The 13,762-nt window shown below is 39.9% G+C and overlaps 1 protein-coding gene across 1 annotated transcript; it reads left to right on the top strand.

The window, feature by feature from the left end:
- The first annotated feature begins 399 nt into the window (after positions 1 to 399).
- Positions 400 to 13,329, top strand: LOC121919042. Its single transcript, XM_042445225.1, has 8 exons — positions 400 to 526; positions 4,896 to 5,009; positions 6,075 to 6,219; positions 6,322 to 6,435; positions 7,679 to 7,823; positions 9,281 to 9,429; positions 10,820 to 10,959; positions 12,665 to 13,329. Exons 2-8 carry the CDS (start codon positions 4,904 to 4,906, stop codon positions 12,790 to 12,792), a joined length of 927 nt encoding a protein of 308 aa, XP_042301159.1. The 5' UTR covers positions 400 to 526; positions 4,896 to 4,903; the 3' UTR covers positions 12,793 to 13,329.
- The last annotated feature ends 433 nt before the right edge of the window (positions 13,330 to 13,762 follow it).

Raw genomic sequence — 13,762 nt, 5'->3', positions numbered from 1 at the left:
CTCCAGCAAGAACAGAGTGTTCCTTCCAAAAAATAAAAACTTAACAGAGGAAACATGATAGACCCTTGAGAAAATGACACATAGGAAGTTCAAAAACCAATGTTTAGTATTACATAGGCTTATAGAAGACTGACTTTTTGTACTCTTCCATGTAAATGTTGGCTGGTAGCAACTAAGAGGACCGTATTTTCTTTCTCAATAGCAATTAATTATATTTACATAAGAAAAATATAATGAAAGAGGCAGTTTTTAAAATGTGTATGATGCATCAGGATTTCAGAAACAGGCGTTAAGTAACCACAATTCCGTTGCATAAGCTCTTCTGTTGCTTCCCAGATGCTCCAGCCAATCAGAGGTTTCAATAAATGCCATGTGCTACAACAAGCATGCTTTGTCACAGATAGTTTAAGTAAGAAATGCCAGTGATCTTTCCAGCGTTGCTATTTTTCCAAGTGGGACAATTCTGAGAGATTAACTCAATCAACACAGAGAGATAACTGTGAAAGAAATTAGCAGCTTTAAAAGTGTGAGTAACATTTTAATTTCTTTTTCTGCATTGAAATGTGATCTTCAAAAACATTGGAAAATAACTTTATTCCAGGAGTGAAGGGGGAGGAAAGGTGGATGCTCTTGCTTCCTTTGTGGCCAGAAATCACATTTCCTCCCTAAACCTCCGCATATATTTACTGAGTTCCTAAAAGGGTTTGTTGTTGGTCAGAAAATGCTTCTAAACATACAGCAGCAAAAGTTGTAGATGGAGAATGATTCTGCCAAAGTCAGATGAAAGACAGCAGATTTGGATGAGAATTAGATAACTGACCAGAATCCATATCCCTTTGGCTGTTGTGATCTCTGAAAAAAGCATTTTGGATCTGGACTGAAACAGAGTGAGCATAAAAGGTCTTTTCATACGAAGGCATAACGTAACAAAACCTCACTGTTGTTGCACTGGGACAGAAATTGGGTTCCTCCTCTCCACATCCCTATGTTGTGTTTGGCTATAGTTTAATCCAGGAACAAAGCACAAAATGACCATTCATTGATGTGTGAGCAGCAGCATTCATTCCATCAGGCCACATCAGTTCACAATTAGGAATTCAATAGCATCATAAAGTTAAACTATATTCATTTAACTTCCTAAAATAAAGTTTGTTATTTATTTTAAAATTGGGGAGGTAGTTAAAATCAATATTCCCACAGAAGACTCTACAACACGCTCAGGGGTTTTTCCACCTACAACCCACTATCAAGATCCCCAAACATAGCCAATGACAGAGGATTTTGGAAATTGTAGGCCAAAATCTCTGGAGAATAGAATTTGTGTTTTTGTTCTCCTAAATGTATAATACACACATCTATACAGCACACACATCAATATGTACACACACACACACACACAGAGAAAGAGAGAGAGAGAGCCATGAAAGGAGACCAATACATGGCCTGTGGGCCATATGCAGCTCCCAATGTTATTTTTTGACCCTCAGCTCCCTTCTCATACACACCTGAATTTTGATGGCAGATGAGTAAAACCTTTCAAAAACATGTGCATACTTTTGTATTTCACCAACACATATACACACACACAAATTGGTGGGGCAACTTCAACAGAGAAAAAAAATCAAGTGGGTTAATGTTTGCAAAGGTGGCCCATGATTAAGGCTGGGGGTGCTTCAACCTGAAAGGCTTCCCTCTTGGATTATGAACTACCAGTGCATATACCAGTGATGAAGAACCTATGGCATGCATGCCAGAGACGGCACACCATTTTCCTCAGCATGCATTGGGGAGAGAAGGAAAAAGAGGTGTGTGCCTCCAGAGGCAGCTTGAGTCTTCCTCCCAGGCCTTCAGCTGTCTCTGGAGAGGCAGCTGAAGACCTGGGAGGGGGGAAAGGTCCCACCTCAGAAGTCTGCCCCCCGTCACTGGGTAACACCTGGTGCCGGAAGACCTTTTAGTTTGGGCACTCAGCCTCTAAAAGGTTCACCATCACTGGCATATACACTCTTTAATTTCAACTGACTCTGATTTTTGAACACATTCCAGAGGTGAACCTGATGAAGTGAGATGAAGGAGAGTCAACAATAGCATAAAAATGAAAGAACTACCCTCTCTTTCATCCTAGCATAAGTGATCTTTTAAACAATACTGAAGGCTATAGAAAGTGAAGCTCACAGTTCCATAGACAACTGCAGTGAACTATAAATGATCAAAAAAGAGTCATCAAGGGTGTGTGCTGGGAACACCCCATAATTATATTTTCTGGAGGGATTAAAATATGAAACGGGCCTTCTTTCAATCTTGTTTGCGTAAACAAACTGGCGGGTAAATACAAGTGAGTTCAGCCACAGTGCCCTGAAGCATGACTTTCCTAACAAGGTGGGATATACAGTGATATGAGTTCCCTCTGCTTCTTGCATGCAACTTTGCAAGCTGGTCCTTTAAAAACACTGTAGGTATGCACCAGAGTTCAAATCTCTGCTCAGCCATAAAAAGCCACTGGGTAAAATTAAGCAAGTCATGCTTTCTCAGCTGAGAGGAAGGCCATGGCAAGTCTCTGAAGAAATTTTGCCAAGAGACTCCTATGATAAATTAAAGTTAGGGACACCATAAGTCTGATATGAAGACACACCACCACCACCACCACAAGTGTGCACAAAATTGCTATTAATAGTATGTTATTTTACATGAATATATTAACATATTAGTACACAAAGGGATCTTGTAGCACCTTTGCAAAAGAAGTTGTAGCATAAGCTTTCATAGACTTGGTTAGCTGTTGTATATGAGGAGGCAGAGCAAAGGCTGGAGCAGATGGAATTGGGGAAATGGTTTGATCCTGGGTTTTCTGAAACCAAGTAGAAACCCTGCTGTCCGCATGGCCTTCTCCCAAGATGGGCCAAACACCCACAGGTTGTTCACATCACATAGCATCAAGGTGTGCTGCCTGGTTGTTGTTGTTTGTTTTTGTCGCTTCCCCACTATGGACACACACCATGTCACAAACACACTGCCTACAACCTCCACTTACCTCCTTCTTCTTGCCCACATGCCATTCCATTGGACGCTCACCTATATGATTGGTCGCACATGCAATGTACAGTGTATTGGTGTGCCCAGTGATACATTGACAAAGAAAATCATAGAGGCCCCCCATACATGTGACATTCAGCCCATGCTTCCCTGTTGGACTGTCTGGTTTGTATATGTTGTAATTACATCCATTGCATTATTGGCGACCTGCCTGTTTGACATACTTTCATGTTTTTGCTTTGTTGCATTTCCCATACTGGCATGGGCTGTTTATATGTTGGTGTGATGATGTGCATCTTCCAAGTTAAGTCAGATTATCAGAGCTTCTTTTTGCTCTGGGTTTTAGCCCCAGAGCACAGTTTCATTTTGCTTTCCATCTGGTTTCACCTCATATGGGATCTAAACAGCTAGGCTTCAAAGCTGTTTGAAGCTGCTTTATTTGGTCAGTGCAGACGATCCCCAAGTCTATGAAAGTTTATGCTACAACTTCTTTTGCACAGTTAGTCTCAAAGGTGCTGCACAATCCTTTTACATACTGATATTCCAAAATAACATGGCTATGTCTCTGAGTTCCATGTTGATATATTAGTATATCATAAAACAATGCATACTAAAGGTGGAGATAGAACTAATTTAGAGATTTTATATCCTTACCATAATACTCTCATAAAGTACTAAATGTTTTTATATACTTACTAATAATATAATTAATTCAATAATATAATTAATTGAATAGGAACTGGCTGGTAATACAGATCTAAACCTCATGCCACCATCACCAGTTTTCCCCCAACTTCCCTGCAGGTTTCCTAGACTTTCCCAGCCATTCCCACCCCTGCTGTACTCTTCCACAAGTCAAAGCTTGTCTGAGTATTGGACTATTGACCCTGGAGACCATGGTTCAAATCCCTCTCAGACATGAAAACCCACTGGCTGACCTTGGGCAAGTCACAGTCTCTCAACCTCAGAAGATGGCAATGGTAAAGCCCCTCTGAAGAAACTTGCCAAGAAACCCCTGTGATAAATTCATTTTAGAATTACCCTAAATCAGAAACTACTTGAAGGCAATACAACACACAAGAGTGTAACTACTACATTTCTTTTTAAGCAGTGTAACAGCTAATAATGCTCTCATTTTCTGTATTGTAACAATGAATGTTTATTCACCACTTATTTGGATTACCTTGTGAGGGCTAAAGTGAGAGTAATCGTAATGACAGATACATGTATATATGCATGATATGTGTAAGGAATTTTCATCTCAAGTGTTTTTTTTCAAGTGGCTTCATTGGCAAGTCCATCAGTTTGGTTACAGACACATGGACAATGGTGAGGATGTTAGTGGGGCTTGTACACCATCTGGTAATGCTGCTCCTATGATATCACACGCACACATTCACACAAATTGCATCATTGTCTAAGAACTAACTTTCCTGTGTGTGATTATCTTGCGGGCTATCCAGCAGTGCAAATAATCCAGAATGAATCTGGGTTGAATCTCCTTTGTTCACATGCATCCCAAATGCACCCAATTAAATTGGGGGAGCTGCCCCAAACCCCACTTAACCCAGAATAATCGGTACCACGTTTTTAAAAAAAGATTCACATCATCGGCAGTATGAATAAACGATTAGGATAGACCTGGGATTAAACTCTGCATGCCTTGAATGAGTTTCAATACATTCGCATTGTTGACTCCATGTTCATTTCAGTGCTGGCACGTGGGAGCAACCCAACTCACAGAGATGCACAGAGATGCTATTCCATAGTGTGAATAACAAACTCAGAATGCATGAATGAGGTTATTTGCATCGTTCAGCTAAAAAAAATGATGTCTGAATGACTCCTTGCTTTCTTTTTTCTAGCTGTAAGAATGCCTGCCCACAACAAGCTGAAGATTTTCTTTATGTTACTGGCAGTGGTTACCTACACAGTCATGATAGTGATGAATGCAGGAGCAGGTTCAGGAGCATTCAGAGGTGAAGTTTAGAGATACTTTTTTTTTTAAAAAAAAATGGCTGCTTATGCAGCTCTGATTGTGTTGTTCTTGTTTTTGTATTGGTTGTAGGACCATTTTAAGTATTTGTTGCTTTTAATGCGTTTTAAATTGCTTTATATTATATACATGAAAATACAGTACATACATTTTAAAGTAAACTGCATTGATATAATAGATAAATAATCACAAAGAAACTCTGTGATTCACATTTTTGGAATTTAATTGTTCTCACTACTAGTTAGAGTGAACACTTCACTGAGAACATGAATTTTGTTTACAGACACAGTGCAGAACCAAACATGCTGTTAGGAATAGGACAGGAGGTGCAAATAGTTTGCTACTTCTGTCACAGACATTTATATAATTTTGTCAAGTTGCTTCCTTTGGAAAATGATTTATAATTCTAGTCACAGTGAGTCACCCTCTGCTCGCAGTTTTGTAAAAAGATCAAAAAATAACAATGAACAGTGCAGTCTTGTCCATGAACATGAATAGAAGAGGGATCCAGATCGGTTCCATACTCATAAGTTTCACATTAGCCAATGGCCAATGGCTGCCACCAACTACAAAAGAAACGTTCAATATGCCTTTGAGAAACAAGCCTTCTTGAATATCCATATGTTATGATATAATTAGTGAGCATTTGCTGTTTATTATACAAAAACCAATGGGCTCATGTGGACCTCAAAGCAAGTCAGCATTCTAAAGTCTGGATTGTGAATGAGTCACTCCCACTGCATATGACTGAACATGTTAGGCAATAGCAGCACGATGGTATCTGGATCTCTGACTTGTTTCTCCCCCAACAAGCCAGAGAAATATCTCATGAATTGTTCTTCCTCTGGCTTGTCAGAAGAGCAACAAGCCAGAGTTCCAGCTCCCACTGCCTTCAGATGTCCTGCTACATTCACATATTGCATCAGGTTCAGGTTTGTTTAGCGGCTTCCACTTGAAGTTGGAGTGACCCTGAATGAAGAGCTGAGGTCTTGTGATAAACCATGGTTCAGGAGTCAGTGCTAATGTCTACTAATATGAATCGTTACAGGTGTATTTCATACTACTGTTGGAAATATCTCACGCCACTATGACACAGACTTCACACCAGCATCCTGGACCTTCTTCATTTGGAACCTCATCTTTCTCTGGCAGTATGCTTGGCTGGGTTATGCGCTGTCTGGCCTCTGCAGAAGGTACTCATTGTTAACAACCAGTACCCATTGCAGGATTGTTGCAGCATAATCCAATACTCTGTGCAGATCTTTAAGAATTGTATTGTTCTTTTTTATTGTCAGGAATGAACTTGGCTGGGTCTACATGTGGCCAGATGTACTGCCACTCCCATTTTACCTAGTATGGATGTTGAACAATGCTTTAAATGTTGGATGGCTATTTCTGTGGGATAATCTGTAAGTAAACACGCGTGGTTGAAATGTGTATAGTTTCATATTGCCCTACCATCCTCCCAGAGAAATTGCTGGTTGACTCTAATGTTTTATTACCCCTCACCCTACTCAGCCAGCTAAGGTATTTTACAGTCTATTTAATATAGTATTCCATGGCCTGGTGCCTACTGTATAATCCCAGTCAGATAGCCATGGGTGGTGGGAGTTATAGTCCAACACATCTGGAGGGCTGATGGCATGACTCTCTCCAATTTCTATGGCAGACACAAAAGTGAACAAAGTTTTCAAAAATAAGCTAGTAAAATGACATCTTATCACTGTAGTTTGAATCCCTGTTAGTTCCAATCAGAGACTAGCCCCATTGAATCAATGGGAATTACCTATATGTTGACTCAGTATTCATCTGGTACAATGGGTTTACTTAACTGAGACTAACCAAGGGGATTCTGCTCTGCACTTTCTTAAAACAACTTTATGGAGCATTCAGGCAAATTAACCTCCTCTGTGAGTAAAACTGAGGAATAGCAATAGCAAGTACATTTCTATATCGCTTAAGCACTCTCTAAGTGGTTTACAATGTGTAAGCCAATTGCCCCCAACAAGCTGGGTATTTTAGCAACCTACAGAAGGATGCTAGGCTGAGTCGACCCTGAGCTCCTGGCTGGTATTGAACTCACAACCTTGTGGTTTGTGAGTTAGTGGCTGCAGTACAGGCGTTTAACCACCACACCACCAGGGCTCTTAAGGAAGTGTCACTGTTCTATGTTTTTAACCTAGGATTGTACCACACTGGCTTTCTGTTGTAAATACTATCTGTGCGGCATTTATTCTGAGCTTTGACCCACACTAAAGAGCCAACTCAAGACATTTTCTTGCTTGAGGCAAAGAACAAGATGGTGGCCTCTATCATTTCATATGCAAACCCAAACTGGATTGGTATTTTAATCTTTTGTTACTGGGACAATTACTTGTGTTACTCGCTGGAACAATGTCTTGTACAGTTCTTGAAGGCAGAAAGCTAGCTGGTGGAAGGGCTGGGTAGACCAGGCCATGTGGCACTCAGCTCTATCCTCCAATGCTGTGCTGCTACCTCTCGATATGTGCTGCCTGCCCTGACAGCCTTATTCTGCCAAATGGCAGGGCCAGTCCTGCACCATGCTAAAAATCATATGTTGAGGTGTCTGTGCTGGTAGGTTAAGACAAGAATAAAATTCCTCACACTGTCTTATATCCACTGTCTTTCCAGACATTTCACTCCCGCGCTATTTGTCCTGGGACTCCTCACTCTCACTAATTATGCTGCTCTCTTCATTTCACACTGGGCTTTGTACCGACATAGAGCTTGGTTCCAAAAGCACAACAAAGCAGACCTCTGGCTTGTCCGGATTTTGGTACAGTAATTTGTGATTCATTTTCTTCATGGTGATATTCAGATATGGCATGGCAGTGGCTTAATACTGAAATAAAAGTTTTTCAGTTACTATCTATTCAGCTATTGCGGGGACTTTTTAATTATTTATTTTATTTTATTGAAATGTTTACATCCTACGAATCGTTAAACAATGTTAAACAGTAAGAACAATTTAAAGACTAAAAATACAACAAACTATTTAACAATTAGGACAGTTTAAAAACAGTTATAACAATTTAAAAACACTTCTGCAAACTGTAGGTAGGTGGGTGGCAAATCAGCCGAAAACATTTAGCACCCATGTTTTTGCTTGATGTCAGAATGACAGCAGTTTTGATTTGCCATGATATCTAAACTGATTTGGCCAACTCATAGTAACAGCCTCCAGACGTTACTGAGGATTGGGATGTATTTGTTGAAGCTGAGTGTTGAGACGATCAAACATGATAACAAATGTGTCTTCAGTAAAGGTTTGCTTGTTTGTACCTTTTAAGTTTGGGTTCTGAACTACAGTTAGTGCAAACTATGGTTTCATGTAATTGCTGTTCTGAGCAAGAAAATAGTTCAGATATTTTTTTTAAAGGGAGACAAATGGATCCTTTTGTACCTCCACTTCTGTTCTAGTTGTGAAGGGCATTCACTAATAAAAAAGAAAGGGAACCAGATTACACCATAAATTTTGGATTATTTCCAGTACATTTAAAGCAAATAATGTCATCTTCTTTCACTATATTAATGCAAAAAGTATGGAGTTTAATACTGTTTAAAAAGAAGACAGTTTTACAGGTATTTATAGCCCTGGACATGGGCCCTTTAGCACGTCCTGGCGACATGCTAGGGTTGTCCTGGGGCACTGTTTCTAGATGCCCCACAACCCTAGATGTCGCCAGGATGTCACAGCTGTGCAGCACCATATACACAGCATGCACAGCTGTGACGTCGCTGCCACGCGCCTTCCAGATATGCGCATGCAGCAGTGACATCCTCACGCTGCTGCAGGCAGTTTGCGGCGGCGCGAAAAGGAGCCACTTTTTAGCGGTCCTTTTGTTTCCATGTAGCCACGCTGCGCAATTTGGATGCTGTGGCACGGTTACGCAGAAAAGAGAGGCAGCCTGTACCCCGCCTATGGCACCATTTTTAAACTGACTTTACCTAAAGTCAGTAAAAAGATGAAGGAATAGCACAGGATGCACAATGTGGCTACTGATGAAGGTCAAAACAGGGCATAGGTGGTTTTGCTCAAATTTACACTCTTTTTTGCAACAGTGTGGAGATTCTGTAAGACATATTATGTGGTGCAACATTTCAAGCAGACCCTTTGTCCCATCAACAACTTGCTATCAAACCTCAGCAAGCCTACAAGGGTTAGCTAATAGCTGTGCTACTGTGGTTGTCTCCTCCTTTTCAGTTGATCTTATTATTTTTTATTTATGGTAGGTGCAAAATGGAATTGCTGTGTATGCCACATGGACCACAATAGCCACAATACTGAACTTCACAGTTGTCTTGATCTATAATGGGTACGCTTCCAATGAGACTGCAACCATAGTTTCACTTTGCATCCTTTTCTTTCTGCTGATTGTATGGTAAGTGATGCTGTACAGAAATTGAGCTACACAGACCATTCTTTGTTTGCTTATTTATTAAGTGGGCACATTACCATCCTTCCTGAAAAGAAATCATTATAGTCTCTTTTTCATAAACTGCTGTTCCATAATTTTCTGGACAATTAATTAACCCTATCCTGCTCTTTGTATTGGATTACTACTCTGCAAAAAACAAAAACAAAAACAGTGACCCTGTTCAGAGGACAGAGGTGTGGCAGCTACCATCTCCCCAAAATAGTAATAAAATTCATAGCACTGTTGATTGCAAACAGCACAGCAGCTGTCAGGTTCTATAAAGCAGTTCTGCACTGCAGAATGAATGCAGTTTGACACTGCTTTAACTGCCATAGCTCAATGCTATGAAATTCTGGGACATGTCTATTAAAGCAGTGTCAAACTGCATTTATTCTGCAATGTAGATGCAGCCTAGGTGTGAACCAGGAACATGAGATTAGATGGAGAGGGCCAATATTTTATCGAAAAATGGCATAATGGAAATGTAGCCCTTTGGGGCCTTGTTATCAAATGGAAAAGGTCAGAAGGAAATTTCCAGACAGCAATCCTGGCTTCCTATATTGCCTTAAATAACTAGTGAAGTTAGCAAAATTGAATCACAGTCAGACAATTCCACCACCAATATTTCGGTGGCATCATCTTTACAATGGAAGAAGGGATATGTACTGACATAGTCCTTCAACCATCAAAACTTTGAAAGTAACAAATCAAAGAGAGAGAGCTAAGGAATAATACTCCTTTAAAAGAACCAGGAATAGCACTCAGAGAATATTGCACATATATACTATAATCAGGTCTAGACAGCTAGCCATGTTAATCTATTTGTATTGAAATAACCAAGTCTTTTAACACAATATACTTGTTATGATATGGGCTTTATTAGAGTTCTTGTACAAATGCATCTGATGAAGTGGACTCTAGCCCAGGAAAGCTTATTTTGCCTTTTTAAAATGTATTAATCTTTGAAAAACTTAAGGGCTGCTAATTGGTACTGCCTTAAGCAAAAGTGTTTGACATAGAAAGCACAGTGACACAGAAAACAGGCCCGGGATTAGGCAACATGTTTGCTCCCTTTCACTAAATGCCTCCTGGCTGTGACTGAGAACCCAATCATGGTTCTAAATCCCACCTGTATAAAAACCTATGGACAATGTATGGAGGAGGACAGGATTTTTCTTGAGGGGGATCGGGTGGAGGATGCCTTGCTCTCTTCCTGTATGTGACTGTAGTTGTCAGAGAAAAGAACACATGAGTAAAGTTCATCTGCAATTTTCATTCTGATCCTTAAAGATTCAGAATCTAGAGATAGCGAGATGGACACTTTATTTCATTGTCAATATTTTTATATCACCAGGTTTTATCTGGAGAACTTCGTATTTGAAAAGTATGTGCGCTATAATCTCATTGTCTACCCAGTGGTCATTTTAGCATTGTGTGGCACTGTGCAGAAGAATAGCATTGATTTCTCTCCAAACGCAAGCAACATAATTACAGGTGAGTCCTCCAACGCCTTGAAGTTTTCATGAACACTGTGTTGTATGTTCTTGCATTGGATAATGTTAAGTACAAAACAGGTTAAAACACTTTCATAAAAGAGTGACAGTACAAAACCAGAATGACAAAAAGAAGAAAATTATCATAGATTTTTTTTTGTAAATAATAGTTTCATTTTACAATTATATCTAAAAGGCCATGTTCTGAAGACTTTTTCCTTGGTCAGATAAACTATGGGTATGCAAAGCAGGCCTTCTGTGTTATTCTTTTCCAAAATTCATCTCCAATTTCTAGTCTTGGAAGAAATGATAACTTTCATCATTATAATAATAATAATAATAATTTGTTTTATTTATATACCGCTATTCCAAAGATCATAGCGGTGAACAGCAAGTAAGCTAATTAGCAAGTAAGCTAATTTGCCCCCAACAGTCTGGGTACTCATTTTAGCTCCCTCCTCGGAAGGATGCAAGCCTGAGTCGAGCTTGGGCCCTTTTGCTGGTCTTGAACTCGCAACCTTGTGGTTTCGAGTGAATGGCTGCAGTACAGGCATTTAACCACTGCGCCACCAGGGCTCCATCATCATCCCATTTTGGGAGGAAGGCAGGATATAAGTGCAACAAATAAATAAATATAAAAATATATAAATCATAATCATATTTATTTCTTATCCACCTCTTCCTGTAGATCAAAGCAGGGAATGAATAATACAACACATAAAATAAGTTAAAAGAGCATATACCACCAATACATATTAAAATCCATCAATAAATACATTTAAAACCATAATTTAAAAATAGGATAGACCTACCAGACAGGCCTGCCAGAACAGACTGGTCTTTACTGCTTTACTAGAGCTGACAAATGTCTTCTGTGAGGTCATTCCACGGTCTGGGGATAGCCAAAGAAAATATCCGCTGGGTAACAGAGTAGTTTTGGCTGACTGAAATAGTTGTCTCCAAGAGGACCTGAGTGTGCAGGGCTGATTATATGGGAGAAGGTGATCCTGTGGATAATCTGGATTCAAAGCATGTAGATCGTGCAAATCACTTTCACTTGGAAGTGTGCTGAATCCATCATTCAGCCACCCGGGAAGCATGAGTGAAAGTGATAGTGCAAATCACTTTCACATGAAATCAGGCTGGAAAGCAATTTCAGCCATAAGCTGAAAGCGCTTTCTCCTGTCATTTGGAGTCTTTTGTATTAATGGAAGAACCCGTTAATATCATGATGGATGGAAGCGCTTTCAGATCAGGGATGAAAGCAATTTTCAGCCCACTTTCATGTGAAAGTGATTTGTGCTATCATTTTTACTAAGATCACAGAAGGGATAAGAATGGGGGGGGCAATCCGCCTCCTATCCCACCCCCTATGTGATAATCTCCTTGAACCGTTCTTTCCACAGAAGGCACTGATACAGGAGAAGCATAATAAAGGGGGGCACTTGGCCAGTAGCCCATTCAGACCTGATGCCAGCACTGAATTTTTAGATAACACTGATTTTCTAGATCAGTTTCTCTTAGGATTATTACAAGCAATTTTAGAAGTAATTTATTTTATGTCTATCTTTCAGTAAAACCTTGGCAACATCTCAGCCACATTGAGAACTGCACTACTCCTTCCCTTCCTCCCTCCCTCCCTTTCTTTCTTGTTTTCTCCATAACTAAACAAAGACCATTTTCTTTTCTTTCTTTTCCCTCTTTAGCTGTGCTGCTAGTAGTGACGTGTATCATATTTAGCATTCGGATAGCCCTTGTCACTTGGAGACATAAAAAGGAGAATTTGGATGAACCTTGGTCAGACATCAACACTGTGCATCTACCTGTTTCCTGAATGGAGTCCTTAAAGGGAAAGTAACTCTCAAAGACTTTCATTATTATGGGTCAGGTGTACAACTATAACTGTGCTTTGTAATGCTGTCTCAACCAACAGATAAACAGAATATTTTTCTCATGGATCCATATACAGGTAGAAGCTGTGTCATGTTGCCTCTTTATCACACATGTTGCAATCTTTTGTATTCTAGAACAGAGACTGGAGAGGGAAACCTTTGCAGAATCACTTTACAGCAAGACTCATGGACCATATGTATTTTTCAATTGGCTATTCCCACAACCGCCTCCAAAATTACTATTGCCATATACATTGACTGCAGTATACATTCTTTAAAACAGGATTCCCAGAGTGAATCACACTCTTGGAAAATTCCTAGAAATGTGGTTCTCCATTAAACAAAGTATAAGCTCTCCATGGGTCGGGTTTTAGCTGGGTGTAGCTCTCAGTGGTTCCAGGAGGGAAAGAGTTTGCTGGAAATATGGGCATTGCACACCTTCCTTTACATAAGGATAAAAAAAATCATATTAAATTAAATATGAGGGCTTTAAAGGGCTCTGTGCAATAATCTGAGCTCTTGGTGTTTCCTTAGTGTACTCTCATAGTAAACTAACACTAACACTGTCAGCTAGTTATACTTTTTAAAAATCCATGCTGAAGTGCTTAATTAGCAAGTGGGCAGCTCCTTTCCCTGAAAGCTCTGCCTCTTTTGATTTGTGGCAGAAGAAAATTGCTCTGTTGATTTGAGTGGAATGAAGCCAAAACTCAAAGCTCTTTCTGATGCTGCATTTGCTGAAATGCAAAGCTGAGACACATAAGTAGTTCAGAAGCTCCTGGGACCTATGCCAGACTCGTGTCTCACACAAAATCACTACGAAGACTTCCCTCCTCCAGCATAGCCATTTTATGTTTCATTCCGTACACATGGTTTCCAGGAAGCAAGATAAGAAAAGATGATTTCAGAAGCAGC

The sequence above is a fragment of the Sceloporus undulatus genome, chromosome 1 (genome assembly GCF_019175285.1).
Source record: "Sceloporus undulatus isolate JIND9_A2432 ecotype Alabama chromosome 1, SceUnd_v1.1, whole genome shotgun sequence".
Classification (NCBI taxonomy): domain Eukaryota; kingdom Metazoa; phylum Chordata; class Lepidosauria; order Squamata; family Phrynosomatidae; genus Sceloporus; species Sceloporus undulatus.
This window is presented reverse-complemented; position numbering and strand designations above follow the sequence as displayed.